Source organism: Hevea brasiliensis, unplaced genomic scaffold (genome assembly GCF_030052815.1).
Source record: "Hevea brasiliensis isolate MT/VB/25A 57/8 unplaced genomic scaffold, ASM3005281v1 Scaf113, whole genome shotgun sequence".
Taxonomy (NCBI): Eukaryota; Viridiplantae; Streptophyta; class Magnoliopsida; order Malpighiales; family Euphorbiaceae; genus Hevea; species Hevea brasiliensis.
The window spans coordinates 121,150-134,357 of NW_026614601.1; the positions used below are offsets into that span (position 1 = coordinate 121,150).

Genomic DNA, 13,208 nt, shown 5'->3' on the forward strand with positions numbered 1-13,208 from the left:
ACGCGCTCGACGTCGACAATGGGGGCTAGCCAAAACCTCGGTCCAATTCGGAGACTTTTCGTGCAGTCTGCGGCGAAATTTGCGCATCTTGGTCAATCGCCGAATTTCCGCGAATCGAGGATACCTACACGAAGCCCATAACACGGGGTTAGTACATAAATTTTTCAGAATTTTCTAAGCTCATTTAATGCTCTCGAAATTACATCGCGAAGTTCCGTGGGACCCACCAAAAACGTTGTCGGAAAATTTTGAAATTAATATCCCAAGCTCTCGCCGAGTGGAGCGTGCTGGTAGCCTCGGTTTTCTCGTGGATTCACGGTTTTGAGAAATCTAGCCCAAAAGTCGAAATGGGCGAAAATCTTCCCGAGCAAAAATCGGACAATCCGCTCGATGGATTTCAGCGTTCTTGGTGTCTATGGAAAGCTCTCGCCGAGTAGATGATTTTAGACACAAGACCCGGTCCAATCGGTGGCCGGATCGGCCGGATTTGGCCGGAGAAACTGGAGCGACGCGCGCGCAGGGGAGAGGAGGAGAGAGAAAAGAAAGAGGAAAGAGAGAGACGCGCGCGGGAGAAGAAAAAGGAAAGGGAGCCGGTTCGATTCGACCGGTCCGATCCGGTCCGGTTCGATTCGGCCGGTTCGATTCGAAATACAAAATTTTGAATTTTTACTCTGCCTCGGGACCGAAAACGAGGTCCAAAAATTCAAAAATTCGTAAAATTCAAAAATACATAGACTCCAAATATATTTTTAGTTTTGTCACGTGGTCTTTAAATTAATTTTTAAAAATCATCAAAGTTTATATTTTCGGAAAAATCGAACCCGATTTTTAAAATCCGAAAAATCTCAAAAAAATTCCTAAAATTTAAATAAAATTTAAATATCAAAAATACTCATAATTAATAAAATTTTGGGGTGTTACATTCTTCCCCCTTACGTAAAATTCGCCCTCGAATTTTTACACAAGGCGAATAAAGTACATGATTATACATTGAACAAATAAGAGTACTTGCTACGCATGTCCCGCTCGACTCCCAGTGCACTCTTCCACCGATCGACTCTCCACAAAACCTTAACCATAGGGATCTGCTTAGATCTCACTGCCTCACTTGGTAGTCCACTATGGCTACAGTCGCTCCTCAAATGTCAAATTTTCCTTTAGTTCTATCACATCCTATTCAAAGACATGAGAAGGATCGGAATGTATTTCTGAGCATGGAGATGTGAAACACGGATGAACGTGAGAGAGGTTGGGTGGTAGCTCCAACCGGTAGGCAATCGCTCCAACTCTATCAAGAACCTCAAAAGGTCCGATATACCGAGGTGCCAACTTGCCTTTCTTTCCAAACCTCATGACTCCTTCATTGGAGAAACCTTCAGAATACATAGTCGCCATCGCAAACTCCACATCCCTCCGTCTGGGTGCATAACTCTTACGCTTCATCGAAAGCCGTCCTCGGCCGTTCCTGATTAAAGGAACTACCTCAAGTGTACCGCACTAGGTCTACATCATGCACTTTCGCTTCCCCATTTCTGCCCAACATAGAGGAGACATACACTTTCTTCAATATAGTGACTCATAGGGTTCCATCCTATGCCGGAGTGATAATCGTTGTTGTAGGCAAACTCCACTAAAGCTAGCCTCATCCCATTGACCTCCAAAATCCAAGACACTCATGCGAAGCATGTCTTCCAGTGTTTGGATTGTCCGTTCGGACTGTCCGGCTGTCTGAGGGTGGAAAGACGTAATTAAGTTCAAATGTGTGCCAAGTGCCTCCTGCAACTTTCTCCAAAATCGAGAAGTGAATCAGCCCTCTGTCGATATTATGGAAGCCTAACTCCATGCAATCGACTATTTCTCGAATGTAGAGCCGCATACCGTGCCACGTAGTAGGTAATCTTTACAGTAAGAAGTGAGCCGATTTGGTCAAGCGGTCCACAATTACCCATATCGAATCATATCCTCGCGTGGTACGAGGCAACCTACCACAAAATCCATAGTGATCATTTCCCACTTCCATTCCGGGATAGGGAGCTCTTGCAGCTTCCCGACGGTCTCTCGTGTTCAAACTTCACCTTCGACAAGTCAAGCACTTGGACACAAAGTCGCTATGTCTCTCTTCATGCCATTCCACCAAGAGCTATCTTTCACATCATGGTACATCTTGGTGGAACTCGTGGATACTGCAGATGTGTAGTGTGCCTCTTGCATGATTTCATTCCTGAGATTGTCCACATCGGGCACACATATTCTAGAACCTTGCACTAGGGCGCCATCATTGGCAAATCCAAACTCACCACCATCACCCTGCTGTACTCTCTCTATGATCTTCATCAATTGTTGGTCTCGTGGCCGGGAAACTCTAACTCGTCCCTCAAGTCCGGCCTCACCGAAAAGTGAGCTAACAGATTCTCATCCGACAGATCTAGGATTAAACCTTGATCCATCAACTCATGTACCTCCCGAATCGGTGGTCTCTTCTCTCATCAAATGTGCGCCAAACCGCTGTAAGATTTTCTCGCTCAAAGCATCTGCTACAACATTGGCCTTCCTGTGGTGGTACCGATGGTGCAATCATAGTCTTTCGTAAGCTCCATCCATCTCCTCTGCCTCAAGTTTAAATCCTCTGTTGGAAAATGTACTTCAAACTCTTATGGTCGGTGTATATCTCGCACACTTCACCATACAGGTAGTGTCTCCAGATTTTTAGTGCAAAGACTATAGCCACCATTTCCAAATCATTGGTGGAGTAGTTCTGCTCATGTCTCTTCAGTTGCCTTGAAGCATAAGCTACTACCTTTCCATTCTGCATCAAAACACACCTAGGCCAACTCGAGGCGCCACAATACACGGTGTATCCTTCACCACTCACAGTAGTGTCAACACAGGGCGGTGGTTAGACACTCCTTGAGCCTCCGAAACTCACCTCACAATCATCCGTCCAAATGAATGGAACATTCTTCCGGTCAACTTAGTTAGGGAGCCGCTATCCCGGAGAAATCTTGCACAAATCGCTGTAGTAGCCACTAAACCTGAAAACTTCGCACCTCGATCGTTGTAGGCCTAAGCCAATCGCCATCTGACTTCAATTTTCTTGGGATCCACTTGAATACCGCCACTAGAAACCACGTGTCCCAAGAATGAGATGCTTTCTAGCCAAAATTCACATTTTGAAAATTTGGCGTATAGCCGTGCTCCTCAAGGTTTGCAACACCATCCTCAAGTGCCACACGTGTTCTTCCTCGGTCCGAGAGTATACCGTAATGTCATCTATGAATACGATGACAAACGGTCCAAAATGACTTGAACACCCTGCTCATCAAGTCCATGAAGGTCTGGTGCATTAGTGAGTCCAAAAGACATCACCAAGGACTCATAATGACCATATCTTGTCCTCGAAGCCGCTTTGGACACGCCTCATTCCCGATTCTCAATTGATGGTAGCTCGACCGCAGTCTATCTTGGAAAAGAATCTAGCTACTTGGAGCTGATCAAACAACTCATCGATCCGAGGAAGTGGATACTTATTCTTCACAGACACCTTGTTCAGCTGTCTGTAGTCAATACACAACCTCAATGACCCATCCTTCTTTCTCACGAATAGAACAGGAGCACCCCAGGGTGAAGTGCTCGGACGTATGAAACCCTTGTCCAAAAGCTCCTGTAGTTGCTCCTTCAGCTCTTTCAGTTCTGCTGGTGCCATCCTGTAAGGTGGCATTGAAATGGGGTTTGTACCCGACACAACATCGATGCAAAACTCTATCTCCCTTCCTGGTGGCAACCCTGGAAGCTCCTCTGGGAAGACATCCATATATTCTCTGACAACAGGAACATTTTCCTTGCTGACACCTTCCACAGAGGTATCTCTCACCAATGCCAAATACCCTTGGCATCCACGCCTCAACATTTTCCTAGCACTAATTGCCGACACCAAGTTATATGGAGCCACGCTCTGTCACCATCAAAGCTAAACTCTTCCACACTGTATGTGGAAGTACACCTTTGTTCCCGCAGCCTAAGGTGGCGTAATGAGTTGCCAACCAATCCATCCTCAAGATTTCATCAAAATCCATTACTGGTAAAGGAACCAAGTCTGCTGTGAGGATCTTTCCATCCACTACTAATGTGCTACCCGGAAATACCATGTCTACTTCTATGTTGTCACTAATTGGGGTAGCTCGACAAAGGTCAATCTAAAGTTGTAGGGTTTCTACCCAATCTGATGGCAAACACAGGGGAGACAAATGAGTGCGTAGCACCCGGATCTATTAAAACACGAGCCTCATAAGAACAGACCAGAAGAATACCTGCCACAACCGCATTTGAAGCTCGAGCATCCCGGTGGGTCGGTGAAAACCCGAGCTTGACCCCTACCCCGAGTGGCGTAACCACATCGACTTCTACCTCCCGACCGCCTCCAAATCCACGCCCCTTGTCCTCGGCCTGGCCACCGAATCGATCGCCGCCATGTTGGAAGCACCGGATACAATTGTCGAGGAACATTTGCATGTAACCCCGTGACCCCATCCGTGGCTCATCAAACGGGCAGTCTCTAGCAAAGTGGCCCGGTTGGCCACACCTGAAGCATACTCCTGACCCCATCAAACAAGGTCCTGAATGTCCTCTTCCACACTGTGCACACGGTGCCAAAGAGGATCCTGAACCAGAGCCAGAACTGCCTTGCCCTGAACTGTTACCACTGCTGGATCCGTACCCTGGTCTGAACCCTCGGGATTTGTGTCTAAAACCACTCCTCTTATTTCTGCTTCTTCCTCTGTAAGTAGTTTGACCACCACTGTCTGTAGTAGCCATGGGTGGGACACCTGAGGAACCCTCTGCTTTGTTCTTCTTTGCTCTTCCGCTGTCATCCACAGCGTAACTGATCTCTATCTGTCTGGCTCGGTCAACCACCACATCAAAAGACTGATCAGACATCATGGCCAGGTTCGCATACCTCCTGTCAAGCCCCTTTAGGAATCTTTTCACCTTCATCTTTTCTGTAGCTACTGCTGCAGGGGCATATCTGCTCAATTCCGTAAATTCTCAGAGCATATTCATCTGCTGCACTGCCGTTCGCCTTAAGGCCTCAAAGGCCCACTGTTTCTGATCTCTGAAGCTTTCTGGCACGAACCGATTGATGAAAAGTTCCACAAACTGAGCCCATGTCAAACCCTCCATCCGAGGTAACACGTAGTCATTCATCCATTGTCTAGGCATGGGCCCCATGACGTGCTGCATACACTCTATCAGTCTTCTATCAGTCAACTGTAATTGCTTTCCTGCCGCTCAGGAATCCAAAACCGATATGCATCGTCGACACATCATAGGTACCTGGCACCAACTTCTTGAAGTTGATGATCTGTTTGTAAGATTCCTCTCTTGGTGCGGTGGATCGCTGCTGTGGAGGATGGACTATATCTTGAGCCATCATGTCGATGGTTCTCTCGCAGACTAGAGTAGCCGCCATGGGGTCCATGGGACCTGTGCCATAAAGGACTCGCTCAGATCGGGTTGCTGCTCCTCTACTTGAGCAGCTCTAGGCCTCCTACCCCGCCTCCTCGGGGCAGGCGCCTCATCCTGTGCCGACACCTCGTCAGGCACATCTGGTTCTCGTGCGATGGCGCTCTCGCTTCTACGCATTTTCCGAAATTCAGAAGATTAGCCCACAACATTCAAAATCGCACATTATACAAACTCTATAGACTCATATTTATACATAACATATGGAGCAGAAACTAGAAGCAAAGATGACAATGCAAGACGAATGTGGACCCTATATTTCCTCATGTGACTCCTATTAGACTCTTCCCAACACTTTAGACAACATACCCTAAGAATCTGGAGCCTAAGCTCTGATACCACATTTGTCACGACCCAACATATGGTCCGGACCAAGACTAGGACTCAGGCCACCCTAAAGCCCCGAGGCCCGTAGTAAGCCTTAACTGCTCATTTACCCACTCGAGGCCCATTGGGACCAAATTCAAGAAACCAAACGGACAGAGTCCGTCCTTAAAATGGACTTTCCATAGGTGAGTTTTTTACTCACCCGTCCTGTTAACTCAATTAATACTCAATTGGGGAGCTCACCACCCTCCACATACTCATCAACATAAAATAAATGGGAGCTCGGCTCCTCATCCAATCCATCAAACATACATAACATATTTAAGTTTACAGTCCAACATGATAAAAATATTACGCACCAAATTCAAATAAATCCGCTAACACATGCGAAAATTCTAGGAGTAATTAAAATTACACAAACATGGATAAACAACCTGCGAAGGATAAAAGCAGGTTAACCCAGAACAAAATATCCTCCTGTGGCCTGTAAAAATTTTTGAACAGGAGTGAGCGTTCGACTCAGAGAGTAAAATATCAATCTTAACTATAATCTCTATAACTATCTGAAACTAATGCAACCTGTAGAGTGAAATGCAACATTAACATCATATTCACATCATAGCATCAAAAAGGTAATTTGGAGCACTCACACACCCTGTAACATCATTCATAGTATATGGGAGCTGATCCCCTATACAGCTCTCTTAAATCCAACTGTGCCAAGAACTCATTTCTGACTTCCACTTAAATACCAAATCGGGTCCCAATGAAGAACTCAAGCCGTGTCTACCCGAAGGACCGGTCCCATAAGAACTCAAGCCGTGTCTACCCGTCCCATCCATAGTCCACACCACATCACACGCACGCCAACGCACGACACCGCCTCCAAATTACCACAACAACACTCATGGCACATTAATGCTTATCAATGCAACATAATTCGTGCCTAGAGTTTAACTACATAAATATATGCATATAAGTGATGCATGGGCATGCTGAACATATAATAATATCGAAATTACAGTTAAAATTAATATTTTACTCACAAACTTGACGACAAATTACTGTGACGGCTGGGCGGAGGAAGAAGGCATCGCTCACCGACAATTATATTACAATTATTTAATACACCGACTCAATACAAACAAAGAAAAGATCAAGTACGCCCTAAGTCGTAGAAAATCCCAGTAGTCTCCTATACCTAGGACCTACCCAACTCAAAAAGGGCTAAAAACGCACTTCTATAATAACAATCCTTATATCAAAAGTTCAATCAAATCAAACAGACCCTCCAGGGCCCATCAAATCAATCATCCATCACAATACGAAAAATTTCAATTTAGTCCTTATTATTGATCATTTTTGCAAAAACTGCCCAAACAAGCTCTAAAAATTATAAAACTTTGCCCCACGGTCCTTAGCAATATTACTAAGCTATTGCAAAAAGAATCGTAATTTTCTAAGCTACCACGAATATTTTATGGATTTTTAATCCTATTTAAGCACTAGAAAATTACGAAAAAGCAAGGTTCGGGTTTACCTTTGCCGATTCCGACTTCGGGAACGCGCTCGGGACGTCTGACAATGGGGGGCTAGCCAAAACCTCGGTCCAATTCGGAGACTTTTCCGGTAACGGGTCTGTCTGGCCCGAAATTTGCAGACCCGGTCAACTGTCGAATTTCCGCGAATCGAGGATACCTACACGAAGCCCATAACACGGGGGTTAGTACATAAATTTTTCAGAATTTTCTAAGCTCATTTAATGCTCGAAATTACACTGCGAAGTTCCGTGGGACCCACCGAAAAACGTTGTCGGAAAATTTTGAAATTAATATCCCGCGAAGCTCTCGTCGAGTGGAGCGTGCTGGTAGCCTCGGTTTTCTCGTGGGATTCACGGTTTTTGAGAAATCTAGCCCAAAAGTCGAAATGGGCGAAAATCTTCCCGAGCAAAAATCGGACAATCCGCTCGATGGATTTCGGCGTTCTTGGTGTCTATGGAAAGCTCTCGCCGAGTAGATGATTTTAGACACAAGACCCGGTCCAATCGGTGGCCGGATCGGCCGGATTTGGCCGGAGAAACTGGAGCGACGCGCGCGCAGGGGAGAGGAGGAGAGAGAAAAGAAAGAGGAAAGAGAGAGACGCGCGCGGGAGAAGAAAAAGGAAAGGGAGCCGGTTCGATTCGACCGGTCCGATCCGGTCCGGTTCGATTCGGCCGGTTCGATTCGAAATACAAAATTTTGAATTTTTACTCTGCCTCGGGACCGAAAACGAGGTCCAAAAATTCCGAAAAAATTCCAGAAAATTCAGAAAAATACGTAGACTCCAAATATATTTTTAGTTTTGCCACGTGGTCTTTAAATTAATTTTTAAAAATCATCAAAGTTTATATTTTCGAAAAATCGAACCCGATTTTTAAAATCCGAAAAATCTCAAAAAAATTCCTAAAATTTAAATAAAATTTAAATATCAAAAATACTCATAATTAATAAAATTTTGGGGTGTTACATTAAAATTTTATTTTTTTATTTTATTCTTAATATTACCTACAAAAAGCGAGTTCGTTGGAAATTACTCATGAAACATTTTTATAGGTAAAAATTTTTATGCTTTGTCAAATTTTTCTTTTATATTTTCTTCTTAGTATTATAGCCTAAATATGATTCATTAGTAATTACCGATAAAAAATTTTCGTAGGTATTTATTTTAAAATTTTATTTTTTATTTTCTTCTTAATATTACTTACAAAAATAAGTTCGTTAGTAATTACTTACAAAAAGTGAGTTCATTGCTAATTACTGATGAAATATTTTTGTAAGTAAAAATTTGTAAGCTTTTTCAAAATTTTCCTTTTTTATTTTTTTCTTAATATTATCTATTAAATATAGTTAATTAGTAATTACCAACAAAAAATTTTCATAGGTATTTATATTAAAATTTTATTTTTTTATTTTTTTCTTAATATTACCTACAAAAAGTGAGTTCGTTGGTCATTACTAACGAAATATTTTTGTAGGTAAAAATTTTTAAGATTTTTCAAAATTCTTTTCTATTTTCTTCTTAGTATTACCAAGTAAATATGATTTGTTGATAATTACCGATGAAAAATTTTTGTTGGTATTTATTTTAAATGTTATATTTTATTTTCTTCTTAATATTACTTATAAAAAGGGCAATTATTGATAAAATATTTTTGTAGGTAAAAATTTTCAAGTTTTTTCAGATTTTTTTTATATTTTCTTTTTAGTATTACTGACTAAATATTATTCGTTGGTAATTATTGACGAAAAATTTTTGTAGGTGTTTATTTCAAAATTTTATTTTTTATTTTCTTTTTAATATTACTTATAAAAAGTAAGTTCATTGGTAATTATCGATGAAAAAAATTTTGTATGTAAAATCTTTTAAGTTTTTTAAAATTTTTCTTTTATATTTTTTTCTTAGTATTACTGACTAAATATAATTCATTGATAATTACCGATAAAAAATTTTCACATATATTTATTTTAAATTTTTTATTGTTATTTTTTTAATATAATTTAATAATTTTTGAAATATTAATTTTAAAAATAAAATTTAATTGATTAAATTTATTTAAATATTAATAAGTGTAATATTTAATTAATTTGTAAAAATTTGTTGATTGAACTAATTATCTTTTAACTCGATTCTTCGGGTAAGTTCCGAATCGAATTTAATATCCATCTACAAAATTATGAATAGAAAAATATAATACAATGTTTACATAATGTTGATTTTCATTAGTCAATGTTAAGTAACCATTGATGTATATTGCGAAATTAAAAAAAAAAATCACTAAATATATTCTCTTTTCATGGGCTCAATCAACTTTTGCAAGGCGGTGAAAAGGATAAGGGAGCCTAAAACGACAGAAACTCGCACAGAAGGACTCCAACCGGCGAAGCCAAGACGTCGCTTGTATTATTCGCTATAATAAATATATATTAATTAAAAAATAATTTTAAAATTAAATTTAATATATTTTTCAATAATTTTTTTCTCAACAAGTAGCCAACCTCAAGTACTGCTGCAACGACAAATACCTCAGCCTTATCGCGATCGTCCTTATTCCTTTATCTTCTACACTTTACAGCAAAACTAAGAACATCAGTACTAAAATGGAGAAAGCCCAGCTTGTTTTCGTCCCCGCCCCTGGTATTGGCCATATTGTATCGGCGGTGGAAGTAGCAAAGGTTCTTCTTACTCGCTGCCATCAGCTCTCCATCACTGTCCTTATCCTCAATCATTCTTCTATCAACTCCAAAGTTCATAGCTACATCGAATCTCAGCGAGCGTCCTCCTCTATTGTATCTACTCGTCTCCGATTCATTAATCTGCCCAAAGATGAGACTGAATTATTTAGTTTCTCTTCTTTCGTTAAGAGTCAGAAATCCCATGTCAAAGAAGCTGTGTTGAAGATCACTCAGTCTGACTTTGTGTCAAGTGTTGACTCGCCTCAGCTGGTAGGTTTTGTCGTTGATACATTCTGCTTGTCGATGATAGATGTGGCTAATGAATTTGGGGTTCCGTGTTACATTTTCTTTACATCGGGCGCAGCTTTTCTTGGCTTCATGCTTTATGTGCAAAAGATTCATGATGAAGAGAAATTTGACCCCACTGAGTTCAAGGACTCAGATGCTGAGTTGAAAGTGCCAAGTTTGGTAAACCCATTTCCCGGTAGGGTTATGCCTTCTGCAATGTTGAGCAAAGAGTGGTTTCCTTTTATGCTTGACAACACGAGAAGGTTTAGAGAAGCTAAGGGTATTATAGTAAATACATTCTTGGAGTTGGAATCCTATGCGATTGAGTCTTTAAAAATGCCTCCTGTTTACCCTATGGGACCTATTTTAGATTTGGGGTTAGATGGAAGAAACAGTCACAAGGAAATCATGCAATGGCTTGATGATCAGCCTCCATTGTCAGTAGTATTCTTGTGCTTTGGTAGCAAGGGGAGCTTTAGTGAGAATCAAGTGAAAGAGATTGCTTGTGCACTAGAGCATAGTGGTCATCGATTCTTGTGGTCAATACGTCGACCGGCACCTCCGAGTTTCCTAGCATCTTCTAGTGATTATGAGGATCCACAAGAAGCCTTGCCCAAAGGATTCTTGGATCGAATAATTGGGATTGGAAAGGTGATAGGATGGGCTCCACAAGTGGCTGTCTTGGCTCATCCAGCCGTCGGAGGATTTATTTCACATTGTGGATGGAATTCTATACTGGAAAGCATATGGTTTGGTGTCCCAATTGCCACATGGCCAATGAATGCAGAACAACAGTTTAATGCATTTGAAATGGTGATAGAGATGGAATTAGCAGTAGAAATTAAAATCGATTATAGGAAGAACAGTGAAATAATTGTGAATTGTGATGAGATAGAGAGAGGAATAAGGTGTTTGATGGAGCATGGTAATGAGAAAAGAAAGAAGGTGAAAGAGATGGGTGAGAAGAGTAGAAGGGCCTTAATGGAAGGTGGATCTTCTTACTCTTCGTTAGGCACTCTAATAAAAGATGTAATGGATAAGTTATCACAAAATAATTGTAATGAAGTTTAATTTTTATTTATAGTTAAATATTATTTCCATCAACTTATAAATTATATTTATCTTTTTTTTTAAATGTTTCATTTAAAAATTAATATCAAGTATTTAATTATGTGAATCGTAATTTCAATTATAATTTATAAATCAATATATTAAGGGATGACAATGATTTAAATATCTGTTAAAATCAATATATTCAAACCCAAACTTAATTTTTATTTTCAATACTTAAATTCATCTCAAATTAAATTATTATTATTTAAAAAATATTAAAATTCATTTATTTTATATATATTAATTAATAATTTACATAAAAAATATTTTTATTAATAATTTAATTGTAACACCCTAAATTTTTAAATTTATTATTTTGTCAGTAATATTAATATTTTAATTTTATTTAAATTTTAGGAAATTTTTTTAAAATTTTTTGGATTTTAGAAATCGGGTTTGATTTTCCGAAAATATAAAACTTTGATGATTTTTAAAAATTAACTTAAAGACCACGTGGTAAAACTAAAAATATATTTGGATTCTATAGATTTTTCTAAGTTTTCTGGAATTTTTTCGAAATTTTTGGACCTCATTTTTTATCCCAAGACAGAGTAAAAATTTAATTTCGGGTACCCTGAATCGAACCGGACCGGATCGGGCCAGCTCCTTCTTCTTCTTCTTTTTCTTCCCGCGCGCGTTTCCTCTTCTCCTCTCTCTCGCGTTTTCTCTCTCCTCCCTCATCCCCAGGCCACGCCGCCACCTCCCCAGCCTCCCCACCTCGCTGTTGCGTCGCCCCAGTGCCTCCCCACGGCCAGCCGTCGTCCCAGGTAGCGGGAAAACGCGCGCGAACTCCTCCCCTGTGCACGCGCGACGCTTCAGCTTTCTGGCCGAAATCCTGCCGATCCGGCCACCAATTGGACCCGGTCTTATGTCAAAGACCATCTACACCTCGAGAGCTTTTCATAGACACAAAGAACACCAAAATTCATCAAGCGGTTTGTCTAATTTTTTGTCCGGGAAGTTTTAGCCCATTTCGATTTTTGAGCTAGATTTCTCACAAACCGTGAACCCCACGAGGAAACCGAGAGTACTAGAGCACTCCAGTAGTCGAGAGCTTCACGGCAATATAAATTTCGAAATTTTCCGACACCATTTTTTGGTGGGTCTCACGAAACTTCGCAATATTTTTTCGAGCATTAAATGAGCTTGGAAAATTCTGTGAAAATTTTATACTAACCCTCGTATTGTGGGCTTCGTGTAGGTACCTTCAATTCATGGAAATTCGACAGTTGTCTGGGTCTGTGAATTTCCGGCCAGACAAACCGGCTACCGAAAAAGTCTTGGAATTGGATCGAGATTTTGGTTACCCCACCATTGTCAGACACCCCGAGCACGTTCCCGAGATCGGAATTGGCATAGGTAAACCCAAACCTTGCTTTTTTGTAATTTTCCAGTGCTTAAATGGGATTAAAAATCCATAAAATATTCGTGGTAGCTTAGAAAATTATGATTCTTTTTGCATTAGCCTAGTAATATTGCTAAGGACCGCGGGGCAAAGTTTTAGAATTTTAAGAGTTTATTTGGGCAGTTTTTGCAAAAAGGGTCAATTATAAGGACTAAATTGTAATTTTACATATTGTGATTGATGACTATTTGGATGGGCCCAAGAGGGGCTGTGTGATATGATTGAGTTATGGGTGTATGGTTGGTAGATATAGAAGTGTATTTTAAACCCATTTGCAGGTTGGGTAGGTCATAGGTATAGGGGAGACTCTGCCGGATTTTCGACACGGCTTAGGACGTCTTTGG

The 13,208-nt window shown here is 40.6% G+C and overlaps 1 protein-coding gene and 1 long non-coding RNA gene across 2 annotated transcripts; one reads left to right on the top strand and one right to left on the bottom strand.

The window, feature by feature from the left end:
* Positions 1-6,226: 6,226 nt before the first annotated feature.
* On the bottom strand, positions 6,227-8,088 carry LOC131176444 (uncharacterized). The gene is made up of 3 exons (XR_009146516.1): positions 7,648-8,088; positions 7,388-7,545; positions 6,227-6,331 (listed from the first exon to the last, which is right to left on the bottom strand). It is a non-coding gene; the product is annotated as an uncharacterized LOC131176444 (long non-coding RNA).
* A 1,766-nt stretch (positions 8,089-9,854) lies between these two features.
* Positions 9,855-11,461, top strand: LOC131176448 (anthocyanidin 3-O-glucosyltransferase 2-like). Its single transcript, XM_058141505.1, has one exon. The coding sequence runs from the start codon at positions 9,984-9,986 to the stop codon at positions 11,415-11,417; it is 1,434 nt and encodes a 477-aa protein (XP_057997488.1). The 5' UTR covers positions 9,855-9,983; the 3' UTR covers positions 11,418-11,461.
* The last annotated feature ends 1,747 nt before the right edge of the window (positions 11,462-13,208 follow it).